This window comes from Vulpes vulpes, chromosome 5, assembly GCF_048418805.1.
Source record: "Vulpes vulpes isolate BD-2025 chromosome 5, VulVul3, whole genome shotgun sequence".
NCBI classification, from domain to species: Eukaryota; Metazoa; Chordata; class Mammalia; order Carnivora; family Canidae; genus Vulpes; species Vulpes vulpes.
Window position 1 is genome coordinate 61,107,897 of NC_132784.1, and position 26,672 is coordinate 61,134,568.

The 26,672-nt window shown below is 55.4% G+C and overlaps 2 protein-coding genes across 6 annotated transcripts; one reads left to right on the forward strand and one right to left on the reverse strand.

The window, feature by feature from the left end:
* Positions 1-281: 281 nt before the first annotated feature.
* Positions 282-12,601, forward strand: TMEM132A (transmembrane protein 132A). Of its 5 annotated transcripts, none has more exons than XM_072758175.1 (11): positions 282-498; positions 2,722-2,936; positions 3,165-3,383; positions 4,130-4,461; positions 5,778-5,927; positions 6,965-7,163; positions 7,262-7,405; positions 9,184-9,386; positions 10,057-10,330; positions 10,716-10,907; positions 11,335-12,601. In XM_072758175.1, exons 1-11 carry the CDS (start codon positions 387-389, stop codon positions 12,358-12,360), a joined length of 3,066 nt encoding a protein of 1,021 aa, XP_072614276.1. In that variant the 5' UTR covers positions 282-386; the 3' UTR covers positions 12,361-12,601. The 5 variants fall into 5 exon arrangements, with proteins under 5 accessions (XP_072614276.1, XP_072614277.1, XP_072614278.1 ...); XM_072758176.1 differs by having other exon boundaries at positions 6,968-7,163; XM_025987372.2 differs by lacking the exon at positions 282-498 and adding an exon at positions 685-2,457.
* Positions 12,526-26,351, reverse strand: SLC15A3 (solute carrier family 15 member 3). The gene is given in 10 exon segments (XM_025987466.2): positions 12,526-12,818; positions 13,283-13,438; positions 14,809-14,967; positions 16,377-16,545; positions 17,259-17,369; positions 18,806-18,895; positions 18,897-18,954; positions 21,059-21,348; positions 24,893-25,337; positions 26,284-26,351. Coding segments are annotated over 10 exon segments (1,701 nt in total). The 3' UTR covers positions 12,526-12,663.
* Positions 26,352-26,672: the final 321 nt, after the last annotated feature.

A 26,672-nucleotide genomic window follows, 5' to 3' on the forward strand; every position in this document is an offset into this window, starting at 1 on the left:
TGTGGGGCGGGCGCGAGCGGAGGAAGTGGCCATTGATCCCGCGGGCAGGAGCTTGCGAGAGGGAGCCAGGGAGCCAGCAGAACGCCTTGGTGTTCCCTTGGAGTCCCCTGGGGAGGCGCGCGGGCGCCCGGCCGGCCCGGGGCAGCGCTGTCCGACCCCCGGTGCGGAGCCTGGGCCTGGGGAGCCGAAGGGCACTAGGACCCGGCGGGGCGGCGGGGCAGCCCGCGTGCCGCGCTCGCTCCCTCCTCCTCCGGCTGCGGCTCGAGCTCCATTGTCTGGGAGCTGCGGCCCCGGCGGCGGCGGCGGCGGCGCGGCGCGGAGCGGGGGATGCCGGGCGGGCGGGGGCCACCGGAGCCGCCCGCCTAGTCCCGCCGTCCGCGGGAAGGATGTGCGCGGGGATGGCGGGGCGCGCGGCGGCGGCTCCCCGGGGGCCCCGCGGCCCCTGGCGCTGCCTCCTGCTGGCCCTGGCGCTGGCCCTGGCCCTGGACGTCGTGAGAGGTCAGCGGGGGCGGGGGGGGGGGGGCGGGGGGGGGCCGGGGCGGGCGTGCGCGGCGAGCCGGGGCCGCGGGTTTCCCGACCGAGGTCTCCGCCCCCGGGGCTGCCGCGCGGCCCCGTTGCTTCCCTCGTGCGCGGAGCCCGGCAGCCGACCCGGACCGGCCCCCCCCTGCCCGGGCGCTCGCCCCGGCGGCTCCTCGCCGACCCCCCCCCCGGCCTGGGACCCCCGAGGAGCGCCGCCTCCCTCCCCTGCCCCAAGGAGCCGTCCGACCTGAGTCGGGGATTGCCCCGTCCGTGCCTTCCTGAGTCCGGGGGACCCGCACCGCTGGAGCTGGAGGAGGGGGCAGCGACTCCCCTGTGCCCAGGGTGGGGGCCACACTACCCTGGCAGGGCTCTGGCTGCCAGGAGGGCGACACCGCACAGCGGGGAGGGGGCCGGATAGGCGCCGGCCGGACCCCCTGCATCTGCGTCCTCGGCCAGCCCCGCCCCGCCCCGCCGCCGGAGCGGAGTTCTGGGTGCTGGGAGCCCGTGGGGGTCCGGCCACAGGGCATCTTGTAATTATCCGGGCAGTAGAAGACAGGAGGAAGGCCGGAGGTCAGGGGCCGCCCCCAAGAAGCCACCCTGCTCATCTGTTACACCTGCGGCAGAAGGGCTGAACGTGGGAGCCTCTCAGGCCCAAGCCCTTGGTGGGGAGGGTCTTGGAGGAGGTTGGAACCATCAAGCCCCCCAGCCCAGGATGGGCAGAGAAGGAGCTGTCTGTGGGGCTGCTTTCAGCCACCTGCTCCCTCCCCAGGGGACCCAGCAGGAGCCCTAATAACCTCTCACAGGGAGAGATGAGGGAAGCGTGTCACATCCATTATTCAGTGGCCGTAACCTCTCCTCTAGACAGCACTCCACACTTTCCAAAGCCCTCCCTTGTTCACAGTTGTCACTGAATGCTCAATCTACAGGTGAAGAGAATCTACAGGTGAAGATGTCAAATGACTGATCCAAGCTACATTGAGGCAGAATTAAGATGTAAACACAGCCCTCCAGGCTCCCAGAACATCCTCTCTAGGGAGAGCTGCCCAGCTTGGGGATTCAGGAATGATTAGAAGAAACCTCTGTCCCTAGACAGGAAGACAGCTAGTTCAGATGAGGCAACTAGGGTAATGGTGGGAGGGCAAGCAATCAAGAAGGGCTTCCTGAAGGAGGCAACATGACTTAAGGGATGGAAGAGAGACCCACAGTCCAGGGACTGAAACCGGAAGTGCTCACCCTTGCAGAGGGTATAGGATGGAGAAGCAGGGTACCCCCCTCTGTGTGTAATGCCTGATCCCTGACTCCCAGCTCCAGCTCTCTCCAGCCGAGGGATCCTGGCAAGTCCCTTAACCTCAGCCTCATCTTCCACATCCATAAAATGGATTTAATAGCGATAGAACCTAGTTCTCAGAGTTATTACATAAACTGAAGAGTTAATATATGTAAAATGTCTTAAATAGTAGGCTGCATATAGTTAGTGTTGAAAAGTGTTTATTCTTATTGGGGCTAACTAATAATAATTTGGTACAAACCAAATATGGTCATAGGGGTCCTTTGCCCTTCTACTCATTAACTATTTTGACCCTCTCCCCAAGCTCACGGTCCCCCCACCCCAACCCTAGTCCCACTTTTGCACTCTGGTACCCAGTTGGGATGGAAAAGAAGGGAGCACATTTAGGAAGCTGTAGTTGCCATGGTGATGATGAAGGGGACAGGAGGGTGGATGCCCTGGCAAGTCTGGCCAAGGATTCAGGGACAGAGAAAGGGTCTCTGCTTCTACCAAGCTCACCTTGCCACCATCTTTTACTACACAGACCCTGCCTGGGAAGAACTGTGCCCCACAAATGCCTTGATATCAGAAGCAAGTATGTAGAGGACAGGAATGGGGAAGAGATGTTGAGAAGGTTCTCCTCAAGGGAGGAAGGCCTGAGTCTATGGAAGGTAGAAGGAATGGTTTGGAAGCTGGCATCCAGTCCCGAATGTACACTCAAATCCTGGCCCTGTCCCGTGCTACCTGTGGGAGGCTCTTTGAGCCCCACTTTCCCCATCTGTGAAATGAGACCACTTCCCCTACATCCTGGGGGGATGGGACATTTATAATTCCTTTCCTCCACTGCCCAGCACCACGGTGCCCTGGGCTGGAGCCTGGTTCAGCCCCAGTCAGCTCTGGAGCTGTCACCATCTCTATCCCTTCTCCTTCTTCAGTGGACTGTGACCAGGACCCCTTGGACACCATCTACCTGCCTGCAACCCTGGAGCTCCTTGATGCCCCTGAGCACTTCCGTGTGCAGCAAGTGGGCCATTATCCACCTGCCAACTCCTCTCTGGGCTCCCGATCTGAGACCTTTCTGCTCCTGCAGCCATGGCCCAGGGTCCAGCCTCTTCTCCGGGCCTCCTACCCACCCTTTGCCACTCAGCAGGTAAGGAGAGGGCACCAAAGACTGACTCCGAGGCTAATAGGATTCAGAGCTGTGGTCTGCTGTGTGTGGCTCAGGGGTCTTCCCCACCCCCAGCTGCACTCTGCATATTCCAGAGGCATGTAAATGCTCTCTCCTGCCACACTGGGACTGGAAGCCTGGCATCCCATCTCTCCGGATCTTGCTTCCCCCCAGCCCCCTGGTTTGTTGAGCACCCCCTTCTCCCTCCAGGTGGTCCCTCCACGGGTTACTGAGCCCCACCAACAGCCAGTGCCGTGGGATGTGCGGGCTGTGTCGGTGGAAGCGGCCGTGACTCCAGCAGAGCCCCATGCCCGAGTCCTCTTCCACCTCAAAGGGCAGGATTGGCCTCCAGGGCCTGGCAGCCTGCCCTGCGCCTGGCTCCATGCCACACATCCTGCAGGCACTGCTCACCAAGCCTGCCACTTCCAGGTGAGTGGGCAGGCCCTACCTAGGGTGGCTCTACCTGCTATGCCAGCCAGAGGGCAGTCCTAGGGCACGGAAGAAAGGGCTCACCACTCCCGGGTGGTTTAGGAGTCCCAGACAAGTGGACTGCATTCCTGTTCTGTTGGCTTACGTGGGGACCCTTGGAAAGGGTTCTTTAGGGTCCTTTCAGGAAGTTAGTCTGTTGCATACAACTTCAGGCAAGTAACTTAATTTTTGTGGGACTTGGCTTCCCTATCTGTAAAATGGAGTAATAATAATTCCTATCTCCTATGGAGCTGGAATAAAGAACAAATGAAACGACTGCAAAAAGCTTTTGGCACAATGCTAGTACCTGGCCCAGAGTAAGCACTCAGTGAGTGTTTGCCTTATTGTTAGTATTACTTTTATAATTGCAGCTTGCACTGTTTGGGAATCTACCAGGGAGAGATATTTTGGAGGCTTTGGGAATCTTCAAAGCCTGAGGCATAGGGTGGTCCTGGGGCCTAGTGAGGGGGAGGCATTAGGATTGGCTCACTTGGGAATGAGATTGTTTGCAAGAAGAGAAGTGCGGCTTTTGGACGAGTTCGGGGACCTCGCCCCAGTCACATCACTCACTAGTTGGGTCATCTGGGAAATGTCCCTGGCCCATGCTGGGCCTGCCTTCCACGGGCCCCTCCAGCTCTGCATTTCCTGCCATGGGTATTGGAACCCCCTCCCCCACCATGTCAACCATGGCCGTTGTGTGTTTGCAGCCCTCCCTAGGCGCCTGTGTGGTGGAGATGGAGTTTCCCTCCCACTGGTTCTCCCAGGGCTCCACTACACGGGCCGAGCTGGCTTACACGCTGGAGCCCGCAGCTGAGGGCCCTGGGGGCTGCGGCCCCAGCCAGGAGGAGGACCCCAGGAAGCAAGCCCTTCCAGTGGGTGGTGTGGAGCTGCGCCCAGCGGACCCCCCACAGTACCAAGAGGTGCCCCTGGATGAGGCGGTGACCCTGCGGGTCCCTGATGTGCCTGTGCGGCCAGGCCAGCTCTTCAGTGCCACCCTCCTGCTTCGGCACAACTTCACAGCCAGCATCCTGACCCTGCGGTGAGTCCACAGCTCCTGGCATGGGTTGGAGGCAGGGACCTCTGCAGAAAGACTGAGCAGGTACCTTACTGGAGTCCTTGATCTCTGCTGATATGGGCCCACCAAACCCTCTCTGGGCCAAGAACCGTGACTGTCCTGGCAGCAGGCAAGCCCCAGCAGTGGGCACAGCCCTGAACTTGGCATCAGATGTTGGAAGCTCTCCTTCCCCCGACACCTCCTGGAGACGCCTGTCCTATGAGGCCGATGTTGCCTGCTTCACAGGGCAGCCATGAGGCTCCAGGGAGGGAAGACTGGAAAGTGCAATGCCTGGGGGTGGTTAATGCTCCGATGCCCCAGGATGGGTGTCTGCCCCAATCACATTCATCTACAAGCCCTCCCGTCTGCCGCCTTGCTGCATGTCCTCACCTTTGGACAGAGCCCACCCCTCCCCACAGGAAAGGCTCTCTTTTTTGCGTCCCTCCCTGCAGAGAGTTCTCCCACAGTAGCCCCCAACCCAGTTCCACTGACAAGAATTTTCAGAGTGTCACTTGCCTCTCCCACATTTGGATTAATGTGTGTCCTGTTCCTGTGGATCTCTCAGGTACCTGTCCTGTCCCCCTGTCTCTTACACCTTCTCATGCCCCCTCGCACACTCACTAGATCTTTCCCAGATGTTTAAAACATGCCCGGCCCTGTGTCTCTACTCGGGAGCTACAGAGATGAGCAAGGCCTGGTCCCCATCTGGCGTGAAGGGGCCCCAGCAACAGGGAAGGGAGCCAGGTGGCACGCACTAGAGGTGCACCTATGCTCTGGTGGCCATATGAGGTGCAGTGGGGGCCTGGGTTAGGGCTGAGGGAAGTGGGAAATTCATCTTGCCACAGGAGAAGCTTTCTAGAGGAAATAGTATTTGAGTTGCTGGAGGCTTGAAGAAGGAGCAGAGGAAGAAAGGAAGGGCAGGCTGGGCTGTCGTGAGCAAAGACTCAGAGTCATAAATGAGTTGTGTGTCCAGGAAAGAACTTTCTCGGTGTCACCGAAGCAGAGTAACAGATGGAAGTCACAGCCCAGGATGAAACTAGACCAGATCCTGGAGGGCCCAGATGCTGGGATGCGATGAGACCTGACCCTGGGAGCGGCAGGACTCTGAGTCGAGGAGGGCTGCAGTGCAATGAGTGCATTGCCCTGAGTTGCAATGGAGTCCTTCTGGATCAGAGGATTGTGAGCAGATGAGTTGGGGAGGCCAGGCAGCAGGCCAATGCCTTTGGTCCCTTGCATCCCTACTTACTCAGTCCATAGCTCAGCACCCACCCTGACACATGGGGCCTGGGTCCTCTCTCCAGGATCAAGGTTAAGAAGGGGCTGCATGTGACAGCTGCCCGCCCAGCCCAACCCAGCCTCTGGACTGCCAAGCTGGACCGCTTCAAGGGCTCCAAGCACCACACAACCCTCATCATCTGCCACCGTGCTGGCAACACAGGGCTGGACTCCAGGTGGGCATCTCCCTCCCCAGGGCGAGGTGGGGGGGCAGTGATGGGGGACGGAGGAAGGAGTGAGCAGATTTCTGCGGCCCAAGGGAAGGGGGCCACTAGGCCCCCATGGTCCCACATGAGGGAGCACAGAGGACTCCTTCCAGGATGCAGTGCAGAGCAGATACTCATTCATTCAGCTACTATTTATCCATCCCCAGGTGCACACCAAGTTCAGTGAGTGTCCATGAGTCTCATTCCAGGTGACACAAGCCTATCCTGGCTACTCCAGTTACAGCCCTTGCAGCCACTTCCCTGCTCCCACAAATCACCAAATGGGTCCCCTTTTCTGGGCCATTAGTATTTCAAAGACAGCCCAGCTGCAGTTAACATTTATGAACTCCTATTCATGCTCTGAGCCTGGGCCAAGGCCATGAGCTTGGTAGCTTCTGTTTGAACCCTAGTTCTGACACTGGGATGAATAGCCATGAGCAAGCCAGTTAACCTCCGCTACATCCCCCCACCGCAAAAATACTCCCCTGACCAGAGCCTGTTTCCTCACCTGTAAAGTAGGGATAATAACTGCATCCCTTAGGGTTTTTGAAAATAAAATACTATATAGCAAGCATCCAGCCAGTGCTTGATCAAAGGGACCTGTGAGGGTTAGTATTCAGGAGGCTGAGTGCCAGTCCTGGGGTTTTGAAGTGACTCTTCCTCCTTGGAAGAGGAGGATGGCCATGGAAGGCAGAATTCTGCATGGAAGGGGAGTAAGAAGTCAGGAGAACCAGCAGGCTTTCCAGGAGGGTGGTGAAGTGGCTGCGTGCACCTTCTAGAAGCCACAAATATATGAGCTTGAGCTCTGGAGCCAGGATACTTGAGTTCAATCCCAGCCCTGCCACTTTTCTCTCTGTGACTTTGGGCAGGTTATAGAAGTTCATACCTCAATTTTCTCCCCTGTTAATTGGGGTTGTCATAGGACTTGTCTCATGAATATAGCCAGCGCTTCCAACTGTGCCTGGCTGCTAGCAAGCACTCAGTCTCTCTCTCTCTCTCCTGGCCAGCAGCCCTCCTGAACTCTCCGAGTTCCTGTGGGTGGACTTTCTGGTGGAGAATGGCACTAGTGGGGGTGTGGCAGTCACTCGCCCTGTCACATGGCAGCTGGAGTATGCAGGCCAGGCCCCCGAAGCAGAAAAGGACAAAATGGTGTGGGAGATCCTGGTGTCAGAGCGGGATGTAAGAGCCCTTGTCCCACTGGCCAAGGTAAGGAGTCCTCCCCCCATCCCCCCAGCCTGTGGCTGGCCAGGCCTGGGGCCAAGTGAGGCAGTGGGCTTGGGGCTGAGCTCTTCCTGCACCTGCAGGCCGAGGAGCTGGTAAACACAGCTCCACTGACTGGAGAGCCGAGGCATGTGCCCATACGCCTGGTCACCGTGGACAATGGGGGGGCCCTGGTGGAGGTGACAGAGCACATTGGCTGTGAGTCGACCAACACACAGGTGCTGCAGGTGAGTGGCATGTGCCAACTCCAGGCAAGTGTGCACTTGTGTGCAGAGCGATGCACATCCTTCCTCACTCTTGTACCCAAGAGAGCAGCTTCTGGACACCAGAAACCTCGTGGGGGGAACCACAGATTCAACTTCTTTTGTTCCCACCTCCTCTCTCCAACATCAGTTGGGAAGGAGCTCTGTCACTCCAGCAGCCCCGGCTTAGGCCCTTCTGCATTTGTTACTGTAATAAAAAAATGAACTGATGTGGGAAAGTTAAGAGTATGCCCACATACTTTGGGGGCACGTGACTGGCTTAGTCAGTAGGGCATGTGATTCGTGATCTCAGGGTCGGGAGTTCAAGCCACACATTGGACATAGAGCTAGAGCTTACTTTAAAAAGAGAGGGGGGGAACCTGGGTGGCCCAGTTGGTTAAGCGTCTGCCTTTGGCTCGGGTCGTGATTGCAGGGTTCTGGGATCAAACCCCAAGTCAGGCTCCCTGCTGAGCAGAGAGCCTGCTTCTCCTTCTCTCTCTCTGCCCCTCCCCTCCCTTGTGTGTGTGCTCTCTCTCTCAAATAAGTAAGTAAAATCTTTAAAACAAAAAAAACAACAACACGTATGTTGGAACCAACAAATTTTAGTTTGAAACCCATCTTTGTTATCTGTGATCGTGGACAAGTCTCCTCACCTCTGAGCCTCAGTATTAGAGGTGAGTCTAATGTATTAGACTGTTACAAGAATTAAAGGCATCAGGGGCACCTGGGTAGCTCAGTCAGTTAAGCATCCACCTCTTGATTTTGGCTCATGTCATGATCTCAGGGTTGTGAGATGGAGCCCCACATCCAGCACCCCACTGGGCATGAAGCCTGCTTGAGATTCTCCCTTCCCTTCTGCCCCTCCCCCACTCCCTCCCACTCTTAAAAAAAAAAAAAAAGAATTAAAAGCACCCTAAGACACTCTACCAGCAGAGAGGCAGGATCTGAAACAATGACAACTTTTAAGAATAATACAATGTAATACATGATGCTAAAAATAATGATAATTATTAGAGCCTTATAATGATCCTGAGATTTAAAAAAAAAAAAAAAAGGGCGGGCAGCTTTCTCCATTTTGAAATTCTAAAAGGGGACGCCTAAATCTTGGCTGCCTGACTGGAAAAGGTGTTTTGCTACTTATGATGGCACTTTGTCCCTATGTGAGTGATTCCTTCCTGAGGGTTCTTGGGGGTTGGGGGGGTAGGAGATAGGTCTGTCTTGCCTCTGCCCACCTTCCTGTAGTTGGTAGCCAGGTGGCTCCAGAATGAAAGTCAGAGGCCAGCACTAATGAGCCAAATGTGTGGGTTCGAACTCTCCACTACCAGAACAAAGATTTTGCATGCAAATAGCCAGTTTCCTCAGCTGAGCTCCAGGTGAACTTGGGGAATGGCTGGTTCCTCCAGAATGGATCTTGGATGCATTTTTAAAAAAGATTTTATTTATTTGAGAAAGAGAGAGCACGAGTTGGGGGGGGGGGGTTGTGGAGGGAAGAGGGACAGAAGGAGAGGGAGAAGCAGACCCCTTGCTGATCAGGGAGCCACAGAGGACTAGATCCCAGGACCCTGAGACCATAACCTGAGCCAAAGGCAGACGCTTAACCAACTGAGCCACGCAGGTGCCCCTTGATGAAATCTTAATCTTGAGACATGCCAGTAGAGTGCAGAATGAATTTCAGCCCTGCCCCTTATGGTAAGGGTTTAGGGCAGCCCTCTCTGTTCCATACCTGTCTTCCCAGGCTTAGCCCAGCTCCTGCCCTCCCATAGGTGTCCGAGACCTGTGATGCTGTGTTTGTGTCTGGCAAGGAGAGCCGGGGTGCCCAAGGGGTGCAGGTGGACTTCTGGTGGCGCCGTCTGAGGGCCTCGCTGCAGATGACAGTGTGGGCCCCATTGCTGCCCCTGCGCATTGAGCTGACCGACACCACCCTGGAGCAGGTCCGGGGCTGGAGGGTCCCTGGCCCCACTGAAGGGTGAGTGGAGACCTTGATGAAGTTGCTCTGGGACCTGAGAGATAGTGCACGGAGCTTGGCCATGGGCTTGAGCGGGGGTCTAACTGCCCAGTTGCTTCTGGTTCCTCCTGCTCACCTGCCTGTCACCACCCAGCTTATGGCCACTTTATGCCACTTTATTTGTAGTCTTGATTTCCGCACTCCCTTCCCCCTTCCATGCTGCACTTCCCTGTAGTGCGGATCACTTTCTAATTACTGTATAGCCCGATTCATCTTGTTTGTGGTATGCCCACCACCTTCATTCTTCTCCTTAAGAATGTAAGACCTTGAAGGTGAGGGTTTTTTGTCTATTACGTTCACTGCTGTGTTCTTCCAGCCTTATATCAAGAGAGTCCCACCAGAGTACATGGGTGAGGTGGCCTCAGGAATCTGAGCCAGGCCTTCCAGATAGTGAGCACCCTGAGATCTCCCTACCTCCCCAGGACCCAAGAATTCAGATTAGGAACGAGGGGAGGGTGAGAGCAGCTTGATGGACAGGCATAGGCACCAGTTAGGAATGGGCTGCGGTGCCAGGCCAGCAGGTAGAGGTGCAACCATACTTGCAGAGTTTGAAGACTGTACACCCCTCGCTGAGCTGGGGGTCCCTCAGGGGCGGGGCCCAGAGCTGACACTCTTCCCCACCTCCCCCAAGGATGCCAGAGCCTGAGGCTGCTGCTGAGGAGGCTGAGAGGCGCCCCCGCAGCTGCCGCCTGCAGTACCAGCGCGCAGGCGTGCGCTTCCTTGTCCCCTTTGCGGCTCACCCACTGGACGGTGGCCGCCGCCTCACCCACCTGCTCGGCCCTGACTGGCTGCTGGATGTGACCCACCTTGTGGCGCCTCATGCACGTGTACAAGACCCACGCGTAGCCTCGCTGGAGGGTGGCCGCATCCTGGTGGGCCGGGAACCCGGTGTCACCTCCATCGAGGTGAGCAGACCCCCCCTCCCCCAGAGAAGGGCGTAGGTGGCACCCCCCAGAATGTTCATGCACAGGGATGAGGAGTGTCAGAACGGGCCCAGAGTGTACCTGGGCATGTGTGAGCCCAGTGGGATTGGGTAGGAAGAGGGTGGCCTGTGTAATGGGGGACATCCTCACAGCATGAAGGGCTGCTTCACAGCAGCATCCCTCACAGCATGGGGGAACCAGGTCTTGAGAGAGAGATGGTATTGGGGTCCAGGTATGAATGTATAGGGCATATGGGATGCAAAGGGTGGGGGAAAGCAGTGTGTCCAGATGATGGGGATGAGAGGGGAGAGGCTGTGCACTTGCTCTCCCCCTTGCCCCACAACTTGCAGCTCCCTTTCACCCTCAGGTGCGTTCCCCGCTGTCTGACTCCATTTTGGGGGAGCAGGCATTGGCCGTGACGGATGACAAGGTCTCGGTGCTGGAGCTGCAGGTGCAGCCGGTGATGGGCATCTCACTGGCCCTGAGCCGGGGTACTGCCCACCCTGGGGAGGTCACAGCCACGTGCTGGGCACAGTCAGCCTTTCCCGCCCCAAAGCAGGTGACAGCTTGGGGATGAGGGGAGTGAGGTCAACATCTCCAGATGGGGGCTAATGACAGGGGGCTGGGAGGCACCTGGACCCCTCCCCTTAGGGTTTTCAGAATGAGGACTGACTGTCCTGTGAGGTAGTGAGCTCTCTGCGGCTGGAGATGATCAAGCAGTGACTGGCTGGAGTGTGGCAGTGGGAGGTTGGTTAGATGGCTCTGAGGACCCTCCCGATGACTCAGACCCCAGGGCTGAGTGGCAACCAGGTGATTGACACACATCCCCTCTCTCCCTGTGTTTTGTCCATCCGCCTGTGTTTGTTTTTTCTCTGATCTCTCCTCTTCCTCCTCTTCCTCCGTGTGGCCTGTCTCTGTGGGAGTGGTCTCTGTGTGCATGCGTGCGTGCCCTCGCATGTCTCTGCCTGTGTCCGTGTGCTCCACAGGAGGTGGCCCTCTCCCTTTGGCTGTCCTTCTCTGACCACACCCTGGTCCCCGCTGAGCTCTACAACCAACATGACCTGGGACTGTCTGTCTCCGCCGAGGAGCCTGGTGCTATCCTGCCAGCCAAGGACCAGGGTGCCCAGCTTGGGGTGGTGGTGAGTGGGGCAGGTGCTGAGGGGCTGCCCCTGCACGTGGCTCTCCACCCACCTGAGCCCTGCCGCCGGGGCCGCCACCGGGTCCCCCTGGCCTCTGGCACCGCCTGGCTAGGGCTTCCCCCTGCTCCCACCCCGCCCCCCGCCCTCCCATCTAGCCCTGCCCGGGGCCCACCAGCCACGGAGGCCAGCATGGGTGGTAAACAATGGGAGGCAGTGGGTATTGGGGGCAGTGGGGTTGTGAAGGGCAAGTTTGAGCGGGCAGAGGCAGAGGCCAGAGAGGAGGAGGAAGAGGAAGAGGAGGAGGAGATGGTCCCGGCCCCTCAGCGGGTCACCGACCTAGAGCTGGGCATGTACGCTCTGCTGGGCATCTTCTGCCTGGCCATCCTCATCTTCCTGGTCAACGGTGTGGTCTTCGTGCTGCGCTACCAGCGCAAGGAGCCTCCCGACGGTGCCACTGACCCTGCCTCCCCCCAGCCCCACAACTGGGTCTGGCTGGGTACAGACCAGGAGGAACTAAGCCGCCAGCTGGATCGGCAGTCCCCAGGCCTGCCACAGGGGGAGGGGGGCTGCCCCTGTGAGAGTGGGGGAGGAGGGGAGGCCTTGACTGTGGCCCAGGCACCTGGCGGGGGCACCAGTAGCTCCTCAAGCACCCTGGCCCGGAAGGAAGCGGGGGGACGGCGGAAACGTGTCGAGTTTGTGACGTTTGCGCCAGCTCCCCTGGCTGAGCTATCTCAGGAGTCCGTAGGGGCCCCGGCCGTGCAGTCCATCCTGGTGGCAGGTGAGGAGGACATCCGCTGGGTATGTGAGGACATGGGACTGAAGGACCCCGAGGAGCTGCGCAGCTACATGGAGAGGATCCGGGGCAGCTCCTGACCCTTCCCTGGCCTGCCTGGTCCAGCACTGTCAGCCACCGGCCCGGGCAGCCTCCTGCTCCCCCTCTGGTGCTTGCTGATCCAAGTCCCCTGTCTGGTCTCTCAAAAGGACGCCCACTCAGGCCCCCTCTGCCCTGCGCCCCCCATCATGGACCATGCTCGTGAGGAAGGGCTTATGCCCCTTATTTATGAGAACCATTTCATCGTAATGTTGGGTACAGAATAAACTCAAGGAACCCCCACCTGGGACTGCTGCTGTCTGTGTCCTGGGAGAGAAGCGAGGGGGAGTCGGGGGTGGCGGTGTTCAGCCCCTATCCCTGCTGGGACAGCTTTGGGAGGCCGGGCTCTGAGCTACCCTCTCATAGCGACCAGCAATCCAGATAAACAGGAGGGCTGTGGCGGCCTGAATACTGGCCAGCAGAAAGAAGTAAAGGTCCATCCGGCAATTGTTGATATTCCCTGGGGAAAGGAGGGGTTGGCATTCAGGTCGGGCATGGCTCCCCTGGGACTGGCAGCTGAAACGGTGTGGGCAGTGGGTGGGCAGGCAGCCCTCTCACACCTGGTGGTCCACAGTGTTTCCTGTGGTGTCTGCAATTCCTTGTTAGCTGTTCTTTCAGGGGTTTAAAATACAAATACCACAGAGAAAGGTGACTCCTAGGCCAGAATGACTGACTTCCAGAAGTGGGAAGGAGCCTTGGAGGTCTGCTAAGTTCACGGATTCCTTTTTGACAGTTACGGAAACTGAGGCCCAAGGCAGGGAGGCCACACTGTGGACAACTGGCCAAGTTTGGGCTAGAACCTGGCTCTCCTGAGTCCAGCCTGTGTTTTACTCTGCCTGGCATCAAAGCCCTTGGTAGTTGCCGCCCACTTTCCAAGCCCCCCAACCACCCATGTCCCAATCCCAGGGAGGGCTCCACACTCACCAAAGTCCTTGGGGCAGTACAGCCATCCCCGGGGCAGTGACAGTAGTGCCACGAGGCTGGAGCCCAGTAGTGAGCCCACTCCCGACAGGCAGAAGAAGATGCCCATGATGGCACTCTGCATGGAGCACGGAGCCTCTGAGTAAGCAAACTCCAGGCCTGCAGAGAGGGGGAAAACCCAAGCGGCTGATGGAGGAGCAGAGATGAGGCTCAGGGCCTCCGGCCATACTCAACCAGCCTCCATCCTGGCCTCCCCTGTATGGCTGCCCACCCATGGCTAGGATGACACCTGCATACCAGTGACCCCTTGCCTCTGCCCTGCTCATCTGTTCCCCTGGCTGGACACCTCCACCTGGATGCCCCTGCATTGTTTTGTCTCCTCCTGGGTCTCCCATTTCAGGGACAGCACCTCCCTCTCCCTTACCCTCTCTGCCCACCTTCAACATCCTCACCAAATCCTTTTGATTCAACCTCAGAAATCTCACTGTCTGCCCTCCTCTCTGTTCCCACTGCCCTGGGCCAAAGCACAGTCCTGATCACTTACTGCCCAGCCTCTGCAAGTACCTGTCAACCCCCCTGCCTCCCTTCTTCCTGCTCACACAGCCAGATGGGTCTGTCTAAAAGATCTCTGATGGGATCCTTTCCCTGCCAAAATCCCCCTGGGGTGGAGGGCTGGGGGGCGGTGGCAGCTATTGCCCTCAGGAACGACTTCAACATCCAGGCTTGGCCCTACACCTCCCCAGCCTTGCACACACTCCCCACAAGCCTTAGCTCTTCACTTCCGCCTGTGACATCCTTCCTACCTGCGGAGTTCCACCTTACCTGCCTACCAGCCTCCTCCCCACCTCGTCCCAGGGGCTTTCCCTACACTGTCAAGTCACTTCTCCAGCCCTCCACTGAGTTTACTGTCCGTGTGATGGTCTCCACAATTCTGAGCAAGTCCCACTAGAGCCCAGCCCTGGGCCTGTGGCTGAGTAGCTTCTGCTACCTGGCTGAGTGAAGAGCCCACCTGCACTCCACAGCTCTGGCTCGCAGTCCGGCGGGGGCGACAAACATACTGCATTATTACAACACAGTGACCCGTGTGCTGTGATATGAATAAAAGGAGCTAGAAGGACTCCCTGTGACCAGGGGGCTTGGAGAGGGCTTTATGAAGGAGCTGGCATTTAGGCTCAGCAGTGAAGGGGAAATACTTTGTTTATTTTAAGTAAAGTAAGTTTACTTTGAAACTGAGGCATTGGGAACAGCAACGCACAGACATGGGGAATGAGGCACATGGTGCCAGGGACTCTGTGGGAGGTTGCCAAGGAGCGTCTTAATCCTTCCAAATCTCCAGTGCCTATCACAGTGCCTGGCACAAACCAGGAGCTAGTAAGTATCCACTGGATGAATGCAGCCGCACTCGGAAAACCTGGCCTTCCTCTACTCCTGCAAACTCCAGAAGCTGTGCCCATGAGACTTTTTGACTTGGAGGCAGCTCCAGGCACAGCCCATCACTGGTGCAACAACAGGAGAGGGGTCCGGGGTACCTGGGATACTGGCAAAAATCTCACTGATCCCAATGAGCAGGTACTGAGGGATCTGCCACCAGATGGACAGTGATGCCGCGTAGTACACATCCTTCCCGATCTGCTGGGACACTGTCTGGTTGCGATGGATGTACTGTAGACGCTCCATCTCCAGGCCTCCTGGTGGGGGAAAGAGGTGCACTAAAATAGCCAGGCTCCCGGTCCACAGCTTAGCCCACAGCAAAGCTTGGCACGTGGTGGGTATTCCCTAGGCCACTGATGACTGACCGAACAGCAGGAAAGGAGAACTCTGGCCTGGGGACAGGGTGGAGGCAAACGCCTTGATTTTTGCCTCGGCTGCTAGGAAGCTCAGAATGAGGCTTTGGCACTCAAGAATAGGAACAACTGGTATTAATTGAGAGCCTGTTATGTGCTGGGCATTTAATATGCATTCTTGCAAATGAAGAAAGAAATTTAGAGTAAGTAATAAGCCCAGAGTCACACAAGCTGATGAGTATTTGGGGCTGGATTTCCACCTCTTTGTGCCCCATTTCCTTCATATCACGTGACTTCTCTCCTGCAGCATCAAGGAGGGTTTCTAACCTGACCTCCAAGTTTTAGGAGGTCATTGTTAGAAGACAGCTGTGCCATAGTGGCATGAACACTGCATGTGGCGCAAGGTCACTTAGGTTCCAATCCTGGCCCTGCCACTGGTTAGTGGTGACCTTGGGCAAATCACTTAACCTCTCTAAGAACCAGTGTTCTTATGCAAGAAGCGAGAATAAAAATCCCAGAGTTGTTGTGAGGATGAAATAGGACAACGTACATTAAAGCCCGGAGCTGAAAAAGAACCTGGTTTGGTTTTCGTTCCTTGCAACACAATACTGGGTTTTGAGCTTTGATTTCCCTGCCCCCTCCTTGTGATCCAGGCACAGTGCTGGATGTCTCACAGCTTTGCCTTTTTTGAATCCTCACAACACTCCTGCTAGACCACATTCCACGAGGGCAGAACCCAGGTCCTGCACTGGGGCTGCATGAATGACTATGGCCATTGTAAAGACAGAGCACAAAGATGCTAAGTAACTTCAGGAGTGAAAGGGACAGAGGTTTGTGTAGTGGCATGAAAGGCTTCTTTACCAGAGCCTCTTTGTAATAAATGGCTTCAAATCCTTTTGAACGAGAAGGAAGAGAGTAAAACGATAAATTCTTTTTCTTTAAGTGGCTGAGTGTCTGAAAAATTCATTTAACCCATTTACTGGGTGTCCATGAATAGTTTCATAGCAGTGAATGAAAAAGAAAAAAAAAAAAAAAAACCAGTCTTCAGGGAGCTTACATCCCACTGGGGAAAATCTTTCTCCCTCTCTTGTCCTGAGCTCCCTCATCTGTCAAGATGAGGAGAGGCCGGGACCAGAGGAGGAAGATCCCCTTCAGCTCACACCCTCTGGGAAGCCAAGACTGGCACCCACAGCAGGAGGGTGGATGTGGCCCAGACCCACGGCTCCAACACCTGCCAAAGTGGAGCCAACCTCCCCCAACTGCAGACAAAGGCCAGCCTCCCTCCCTGTGTCCCTCCACTTGGGCCCACACACCTGCCACAAGGAGAGAGGCAAAAGCAAAGAACATGCCCAGTGCCATCTTCTGCAGGGCTGAGGGAAGCAACTTGTGCCGCAGCAGTAAAGGGTCGAGCAAGTGGCCCTTCATGGGCACCAGGATCAGCACCACCACGACATTGGCCAGGAGGAGCCAGGCTTCCGGGATCTGAACAAGAGGGGGCCAAGCAAGACAGGCTAGCAGAGCAGAAGGAGCTATGGGCTGGAGTTGGGAGCGCTGGCCTCCAGACGGTCCTTGGGTGACCCAGGGTCAGCCCTCTCCCCTCTCTGGAATGCACACTCCTCAGCTGGCTTAAATTGGGGATGGGATTAAATCAGAGGTGGCAAATAGTTTCCTCTGGCTTCTATCAGTTGGTAATGGCTGCTGCGAACATTCTCAGGCTCAGCATGAAAACATGGTCAGGATTGATTAGTGATGTCTGCCCCAGGCAAGGAATGAAGCTATAGTGGCAAATGTAATTTCTCTGCCAGCTCTGAGGATCTTTGATGTTAGGAGTCTTTGAAACACCATGGAACTGGTTTGGAAAGTCCTGATGAAAGGCAGACATCTGGGGATCCAGGGGCCCCGGAGAGGGTGGGAACTCAAGGTAGAACTGGGATGTGGGTGCACCTCTCTGAGAGTCTGTGGGATGAAGACAGGGTGGTGAGACCTGCCTCAGAGCAGCAGTGGGTGGGAGCAAAGCTGCCACATCTTAGCAGGATGCCTGGGCTGGGGCACAAGTTTCCCCATCCTCCAGGTGCTTTTCCTGTTTCCTGATGATCCCCTGCTCCTGGGCATGAAAACAGCTTAATTTCTTTCTGTTTTGAGAGGACACACCCAGCAAGGCCCATCATGGGGGCTGAATGCATACCCGGTCTCACCTTGTAGCTGCTACCCTGGGCTCCCAGAGCTATGGAGCTATTGGCAGGGAGGTCTGGGAAAATGTTTGGGATGCGGAGATGAAGACCTTGCAGGACATACGTAGACTGCATCTGCCAAGAGAGATGGAGCCATAGCTGGAACAGAGCTGGCCACCTCACCTGCAAGGAGAGGTGAGACCGCAAGCTCCGAGATGGGCGTTTTTCAGAAGGAGCACAGGGCAGCTGGGCAGCTGTCCCCTCTCCCAGCCTCGGGGAGATGTGACCTGCCTACCCTGCTTCCTCCTCAGGAGCCAGGCTCAGTCAGGGAGCTTCCTTCGCTCTGTTCCCAGGCCCGTGAGCTGTGTGTGCAGCCTTATCCCAGAGCCTAGGCACAGCTGTTATGACTCACATTTGGTGTCTCCAAGGCCTGACACAGAGGAAGTGTGGATAAATGTTTGTTGACATGGGGAAGATAATGACATGGCTGTCCCCATGGGGAGCTCTCATTTGACACTGAGGCCAAGCTTCATCCCACGGGCGGACGTGGCACAGACACTGGGTAGACATCAACTCACCAGCATGGCTCTGGGCTCAGCTGCAGGGGCAAGCTCCAAGGGGCCCAGTTTCATATCACATATCACCCCTGTAGTATTCTAAAATGCAGGGGATCCAGAACAATCCCACATGAGGGTCTGGGGCAGGGGAGGGCACTCGGGCTGCTCAGGACAACAGCTATTGACCAACTGGTACATAAGTACATCAGTATTCTGACAACCAGTATGACTGAGAATCAGCCATGGACACAGACAGACCCCCTCCCCGTGTCTCTGTCCTGTCTCCTCTATGCTACCCCCAAGAAGCAGGCTGGCCTTGCATAACCCCCATCTTGTGTAACTCAAAACAAGCTTCCTCTTGAAGGGGTATGGAAGGCAAAGACTTTGTCATGTGGGGGTTAGAAGTTGGAGTCAGGTCACAGCCACCCTACACACACACACACACACACATCGCACTAACCTTCCCCGTAAGAAATGGTGGGAAACAGTGGCTCTCAGACCTGGCTGAGTACCAGTATCCCCTGAGAAGTTTATTTTCCTAGAGACTTCCCCCAACAATTCTCTTTAGTACTCTGGGGTGGGACACAGAATCTGCTTTAAAAGCTTGCCGGTGGTTCTGAGACACAGACCCAGGGGGGAATCACTGCTACAAAGAATTCAATGCCCTGAGGTGGCCCCTAACTGGCTGTGGGGTACGGGGTAACTCTGGGCCTCAGTTGCCACATCAGAGGATCTGAATGCTCTAGAGCTATTAGAACCCCTAATCTCCCTGTTTTATACATGAGGTCCAGACAGATGGGATCACATTGGAGTCCCTGGGCCTCAAATTTGTCTCCAGGGTTCCTCATGCTATTAATTACTGGGATGGCTTTGTGTCAGGCCGCAGGTAGCACCAGGTCACTCTGTGAGCCCCTGCTCCCATTTCCACGTGCTTTGGGCTTCTATGGTGAGAGCCTAGTCCCGTCCGGGGACTGGGGAACCACTGTCCTCAGAGCAAAAGGGCAGGGTGCTCACCTGGAAGTACACCATCCAGTATGGCACCAGGGTCACCATGACGGGCAAGATCTTCACCAGCACCTGGAAATTGGCAATGTCCTCTTGGGGGGGAAGGGCCAGGCTGGGGAGACCTCTGGTCAGGCAGCAGTTGGGCGCCTTGATGGTCTCTGTGGGGCCATGGGGGCAGCAGATAAAACAGCAGCCATCGCCACCACCATGACCACCATTATCCCCTATTTAGTCTTGCTCCTCTATCACCAGTGACCACAGCCATCATCTCTGAAATGACCCATTTCCTCCCTCCACCAGAAGCTTCACCTTCTCCATCATCACCATCATCACCTCAGCCAGCATCCTCGCCATCCTTGTCGTTAGTGAAGCGACTGTCCCCCAAAGCCAGCCTCCCACTGACTGTCCATCACACTCCCTCACTATCTCCTCCTTTCTTTTACAGGTGGCTGATCAAGACCCCTCCCAGCCAAGAGCCGTGTGCTGTGGTCCCCGGGGAAAGTAGACCAGAGACTGTGGTGAGCGGAGTCTTCGGGAATTTTTGGCTTCACAGCATCAGTATGCTGCGGGAAGCAGGGAAGTCCCAGTCTAAGCCTGACTCAGAGAGAGACAGGGATAGAGAGAGAGAAAGAGAGAGAGGCCAGCCCAGATCTGGTATACCCCAATGCACCCTCACTCCCTGTCTCCAAGTCCATCTTCCTGAACAGGCATTATTATAGCCCTCTCCCTACCTGACGAGGATGGAGGCAGTGGAGAGGTAGGGGTGCAGGGGAAATGTTAAGGAAACAGGATAGATCAACCACTGCTATGACCTCCCCCCGCCTTTGCCCTTTGTCTTGACATATTTCTAATTTCTAATCCATTCTTGCTCAAGAGTCTTGCCTCATCCTTTGAGATGCCGAAGGGGATAACACCAGTGTGGTCATTTCCAAAGATGGCCACTATCAGCATCTCCCCTCCTAGGGTGGGATGCCACTCCTCCACTAACAGGCCATCTGCTCCCTTGCCCTGGAATCTGGGCTGGCCTTGTGGCTGTGCTGACCAATGGAACAAGCAGAAGTGATGGCTCGGTCTTGCAACCCAGACACCTTACTGTGAGGAGCTCCAGCTACAGGCGTGTGGCCACATGAAGGGGGACCCCAGGTGCCTTTGTTGGACTGCCAGCCACATAAGTGAGCCGTCTTGGATGCTCTAATCCCTTCAGGCCCCCAGATGACTGTAGCCCCCCACCCCCATGACATCACAAGAAGCGGAACAACTACCTGGCTGAGCCCAGTCACCCACAGCATCAGGAGAGGTAATAAAATGTGATTGCTTAGGTAACTGAGTTCCAGGATGGTTTGTTGGGCTGAGCTGGATCATTAAAACAAAACCCCACCACAATGCACCAGCTTAGACAAACATGTCCTGTCCTTTTTCCATCTAGATCCTACTGATAGGATCTGTAACAGGCTCAAGGTCTGGAGACATGTTTGCTTAGCAAAGTGGTCAATTAACTTTAGGAAGGACAGGGGCAAAAGGAAGCTGTGTGTGTGTGAAGGACTGTTCTGAACCTTCCTCCCTGGGATGCTAACTAATGGAGGAGGAGCAAGTTTGGCTGACTCCTTAGACATTCTTTTTTTTTTTCTTTTAAGATTTTATTTATTTACTTGAGAGGGTGCGTGAGAGAGAGAGGGCACACGCGCACAAGCAGGGGGAGGGGCAAAGGGAGAGGGAGAAGCAGGCTTCCTGTTGAGCAGGGATCCCAGTGTGGGGCTCCATTCCAGGACCCGGAGATCATGACCTGAGCCGCAGGCAGACACTTAACCGACTGAGCCACCCAGGTGCCCTCTTAGATTTTCTTACACTTGCTACCCTTGTGGTGTTGAATTATTTATATTATATCCCAACAGCCTTCACTGGTACCATCGTCTCCATCATCAGCCAGTCCTACTGCCTTTGTCAATCACTGCTGAATTATCTTCACCGTGGCTGCTGATGAACACCTCCCCCTCTACCTCGATCATCACTGTCAAGACCATGCACAACCAGCCTTATACTCTCTTGAGTTAGTCTGTGGGCAGGACCACCACCACCACCTTGAGCTCCATCACCAGCCAAGGTCACAGCGGGGCAGCTCTGGCCCTTGCACAGCAGGTTGTCATAAAGGGCTACCATGGGAGCTGACCCAGAACATTCTTCCAAGCGGACTGCACCTCCCCAGGAGAAGCACAGCACGTCTCCAGGCTCCATGGCCCCCGTCACCAAGAGCGCCCTTCTTACCTGACAGAGTGTCAGTGCCGCAGGTGGGGACAGCAGTTTTGGAAAGCGAGTTTCAGCATAGAGGACACTTGGCTGCCTGTGGGGGGCTTGGTGATGAAGATGGGGCTGGCGAAGAGGAAGATGAAGAAGGCCAGGCCCACGCAGCCCACGGTGATACTATAGCCCAGCAGGAAGTCAATGTTCTGTTGGATAAAGGCCACTACTGGTAGTGACAGCACGGCACCCACGTTGATGCTCCAGTAAAGCCAGTGGAAGAAGCGGTGGCTGGCGTGGCGGCCAAGATCCATCACCTGCTGGGCAGGGGTGAGAGTAAGGGAGGCCCAGGGGCACCCTGCCATGATGTACCTGCCTTCCTTTTCCCACAGAGATACTTCCTGAGTCAGTGGGTGGACATTCCAGCATTTTCCTGGTCCCTGATCACTAAACAGACACTCAGTAAATAAATACTGATTGACTGAATAAAGAAACCTTTCCCTTGGGAGTTCATGATCAGGAAAGTTTGGCACAGCTATTTTTGCATGCCCATGGTACACATTTTCTCATTTTCACCAAGTGGTGCACACAACAGATGTCTCTCATGCCACTTTGTTCACTTCTATTTGATTTATTCCTTTGTCTTTGAACAACCTACAGTACACACCACCTCTATCATCAGAAGAAAGCCAATAATGACCAGGTCTGTTTCACGTTATTAGGTAGGACATATGTGTATTGCTGAAAGAACAGTTAAAACTCTAATGGAGAATTTCCTCTGCAATTTGGAGATGCAGAGTTCTCTAGTGTGGCCCAAGCCTTCTCTTCCACTTGCTTCCTCTAATATATGCCCAGTCAAACAAGGTTGACATATCAGGGAAAACAGAGGTGGCCTCACACACAGCCCCCTGAGTGGGTTCTGGCCTGGTTGGGGAAAAAAATCAGGCCTCCAGCAAGGACAGAAAGACTCAAAATCTTTACCCAGGATTTGGATCAATCTGCAGCAGTCAGGCCCCAGGCGCCCTGCTGGCTCGGATCAGCTGCACTGGCTGATCCCACCTCTCTCTCCCAGACCCTGGTCCCAGATTCTGACCCAGCAGGTCTGGGACAGGGAGAGCCCAAGAGTCTGCATTTCTGAAAAGCAGTGAAGACTAGAGGTCAATTTTCAAGGTGATTCTGTGCCCTGTTATGCCCATCACCCTTTCAATAAAGCACCGCATCTCAAAATCCACTGTTCTCCTTTGTCAAGCTTTACTTTCTATAAGTGTATTGGGGATAAGGTAAGTATTTCTTTTTCCTTTTCCAAAGGTAAAATTATAGTCCATACAGATGCATGCCCTTAGAGATTTTGAGGGGTCCTCCAGGCATTAGAGGGTGAGGACCATGTCCATGCATTGGGAATTTTTGCTGTAGACGTTCAAGCAGAAAATGGAGTAAGTCCCATTATGTGCAGGCACTTCCATTTATTAACTGGACAAATGTATATGACAGTTGCAACTCTGAGGGGAAGACCAAGCAGCCCGTTCAGGATATAAATGAGCTCTCCCAAAACAAGCACTTTGTCAAGAATGATGGACGGCCCTTTCTGAAATCAGCAAGTGTGTTAAAAATACAGCTCGTGGGTATGGCTGTCTGCCAGATGATGACAACCCTTCCCGCCCAGATACCCTCCATCTGACTGCCCCCCTGAATTCTGCAGCAGCCTCTCACTGCTTTGGTGTACCCACTCCTGTTACCCCCACCCACTCCCCACTGTAGCCAGAGACATTTTTAAAGAACTCAAATCCACCCCTGTCTGTTTCAGTGTTTCCAACCTGTCTTGTGGGTCAGGTTCAGACCCCCTAGGGCAGCCCAGGGCACCTGGGGTACAGTGGATATCAATGAAAGAGTGGAATGAAGGGAGAAGAGAGATTCCAGGGCATCTGGGTGGCTCAGTGGTTGAGCATCTCTTTGGCTCAGGTCGTGATCCCATGGTCCTGAGATTGAGTTCCACATTGAGTCCCACATCGGGTTTCCCTGCAAGCCTGCTTCTCCCTCTGCCTGTGTCTCTGCCCCTCTCTCTGTGTCTGTCATGAATAAATAAATAAAATCTTGAAAGAAGCAGCAGAAATAGTAGTAGAAGGGAGAGTCCTAGTAGCAGATGTTGGGGGTCTCCTAGTCTAAAGGAAGGTCAACAGTAGCCTAGGAATGGACAGGCAGCCCTAGGGGAACTGAGTCCCCCATCACCAAAGGAATCCAAATAGGCTAGATGAGTAGATCCTTGGTAAGGACACTGGAAACTGTGTAGGATGCTGAACAGTGGGCATCAGCAGGATGCAATGATTCTTTTTAAAACTTCCCCTTTATGAGGAGAACCCTCTTGCACTGTTGGTGGGAATGTGAACTGGTGCAGCCACTCTGGAAAACTGTGTGGAGGTTCCTCAAAGAGTTAAAAATAGACCCGCCCTACGACCCAGCAATTGCACTGTTGGGGATTTACCCCAAAGATTCAGATGCAGTGAAACGCCGGGACACCTGCACCCCGATGTTTCTAGCAGCAATGTCCACAATAGCCAAACTGTGGAAGGAGCCTCGGTGTCCATCGACAGATGAATGGATCAAGAAGATGTGGTCTATGTATACAATGGAATATTCCTCAGCCATTAGGAACGACAAATACCCACCATTTGCTTCGACGTGGATGGAACTGGAGGGTATTACGCTGAGTGAAATAAGTCAACCAGAGAGGGACAAACATTACATGGTCTCATTCATTTGGGGAATATAAAAAATAGTGAAAGAGAATAAAGAGGAAAGGAGAGAAAATGAGTGAAAATATCAGTGAGGGTGACAGAACATGAGAGACACCTAACTCTGGGAAATGAACAAGGGGTGGTGGAAAGGGAGGTGGGTGGGGGGTGGGGGTGACTGGGTGACGGGCACTGAGGGGGGCACTCGGTGGGATGAGCACTGGGTGTTATGCTATGTGTTGGCAAATAAACTGTCCCCTCTATGATGGTGAATACGTACAATTAAAGAACCTTTGAAAAACAGAGGCAGTAAGGGAGAAGTACAATGAGTCCAGGGCCTGATCACACTATTGTTACAATTTTTTCCGGTTTCCCCTTTTAGCTGACTCCTAGTCTGTTCATATGACTTTAATCATACTCTGCAGTTCCGCCTCACTTTTGCTCACCAACACCATATGTGGTTGTTTTAATCACATTACTTATTACTTAAAGTTATGGTCCAATATCCCATTGAGTGCAGCTATCAAAATATAGCCTTGTTGTTAGGCATTCACTCATTCATTTGGTAAATATTTACTGAATTCGTCCTATGCGCCCCGTGCTGTCCAAAGGCATACAGAGAAAGGCTCAGAAGTTCAGATATTTGCCCAAGTGTTCCTGGCTAGTGAGTGGCAGAGCTGGGATCTGAGAAAGTCTGTGGGACCCCACCGCTCACACTGCTGGTTGGAAGAGGCTTGCTCCTTCCCTAGCCCCCAGATCCCTACAACTCAAGACAGGGCTTGGGCTTGCTGTGGTGAGGCCTGAAGTCTAGTTGCCCTTCCTCTCCTTGACCTGCTCTCGACCTGACCTCGGACAGGTCGATTCATACCCTGAAACCGTGGCGTTCGCATCTGTAAAGTGGACATGATGATGCCACCCACCTCCGGGGTAGTTAGGAGGATGAGGGGAGCTGACACATGGAAAGCAGCGCCCAGGCCAAGAAAGCCGACGCGGTTATTACGCGGCAGCCACGGCGTGTAGCTGGAGTCAAGGCGCCCTCTTCTCTCCAGTAAGGGCACGAGCGCAGGCAGGGCCGTGGCCCTCGGGCCGAGATCCCCGCTGGCCGCGCTCCCTGCGCCTCGCGTGCCCCTACCTGGTCAGCCCCGAAGGCGGTGAGGTTGCTCGGGATGGAGCTGGCGGCCAGGGCGAGCAGCAGCGGCGCGCAGGGGCCGGCGGGCGCGCAGGACGGAGCGGGGCCGGCGGCGGGCACCTCCCCGCGGAGGGGCAGCAGGCGGGAGGCCGCCAGGGGGAGCCGCAGGCGGAGCGCGAGGGCGCGGGCGCGGCCCAGGTGCGCATCGGCCAGGCAGCCGCCGCGGGCGCCCGCAGGTAGGACGCTGCTGGCCGTCCCAGCGGAAGCCGGCGCCGCCGAGGCAGGGCGCCAGGTTGGCCGAGACGCCGAGGAAGGCGGCGCGCTCCAGCGTCTCCCCGGCAGCACCGCGGCCTCCTCGGCCCGCGGCCCCGCCTGCGGCCCCGCCGCCCCGCGCCCGGCGGGCGGCCCTTCGCCGTAGCCCACCTCCCCCTCGGCGTCCCCCGCCGACCTCGTGGCGACCCAGCCTCTCCCTGTCCCTAACACTCAGCTCTGTCCTCCCCCCGCTCACGCCTGACCCTTCGGTCCTCCACCCCTCCTCCTCCTCCTCTCCACCTCCCTGCCCACGCCCCCCCCCATTCCTGTTGCTCTCCCGTTAGTTGCCCTGACACCCGGCCTGCACGCTGGGGAGTTATTTCTTTTGAATAACTGTCGTAACAGATGGACCACAATGTATCCATCCATTCACCTACTGAAGAACTGTGGATGTCCCTCAAAATTAGGTTCTTAAATTTGATATCAGGTGAGAAACACAAGCTGTGATGGATGAGGCAAGCCCATGTAGGGTAGGGTATAATATGGGGTGGTGAAGAGAAAACAGAGCTCCCCACCCTGGTTCTGTGTCACCACTTCAGTCAAGAACAGATGCTTTGGATGACGTGGGCAGAGACTGGGGTCTCCTAGCCTCTCCCTCATGCTGAGATTAAGCTGCCTTTGCCTCTTCTTGGAGGAAGCTCAGGATCATCAGGGCATGATGATGAAGTGCATGTCACATCAGACTCAGCTCCGTTCTCTCTTGGCAAGATCACCAGCGTGGTGGATGTGATGAACGCCATCCCAGAGGGCTGAGTTTTGCAGATGAGAGTACTGGTCTGCTGCCAGTGACCTTCAGGGGCCGGAGGACAAAGGGAAAGTGACTTCATTGAAACAATGTAGTCAACAGAAGAAAAACAGAGACAAAGGCATCAAAGAAGAGACAAATTAAGTTGCTTCCTTTCTGTCTAGTCCCCATTCCTGAGGTGCATGGGGGCCAGGAACTTGGGTGGGGTGCTAGAGAAGGTCCTGGGATCTGCTTACCTAGGGAGACCACTGGGGAAAACTGCCTTTTACAGGTAGCGGGAGTGGCATTCTGAACATAGACGTGACTGTCACCCAAACACGAGTTAAACATTGATTACCCACGTTTAAGGGAGCTGGAGAGCAGTTTCAGTACTGAGGAGACCCAGAGCAGATGGCCTGTGACCATGACCCATAAACAGAAGCAGTTTGATCCAGAGACAATTTGGCCACCTGATGTGAAGTTTTTGTTCTTGCTTTCATTATTGTTTTTTAACTTAAAACATTTTTAGGGCACCTGGGTGCCAGGACTGAGCCCCACATCGGGCTCCCAGCTCAGCGGGGAGCCTGCCTCTCCCTTTCCCTCTGTCCCTGCCCCCACCTTGCCGCTTGTGTGCTCTTGTTCCCTGTCTCTCTCTCTCTCTTTTAAATAAATAAAATTTTTAAAAAATTACTTAGCTTATGGGGCATCTGGGTGGCTCAGTCTGTTAAGTGTCTGACTCTCGATTTT

Excerpts from the sequence above, each read along its gene's own strand:
- TMEM132A (XM_072758175.1), top strand. The coding sequence starts at position 387 with ATGTGCGCGGGGATGGCGGGGCGCGCGGCGGCGGCTCCCCGGGGGCCC. Across the intron at positions 499-2,721 it reads GGCCCTGGACGTCGTGAGAG|TGGACTGTGACCAGGACCCC; the intron begins GTCAGCGGGGGC and ends CTCCTTCTTCAG. Across the intron at positions 7,406-9,183 it reads CCAACACACAGGTGCTGCAG|GTGTCCGAGACCTGTGATGC; the intron begins GTGAGTGGCATG and ends GCCCTCCCATAG.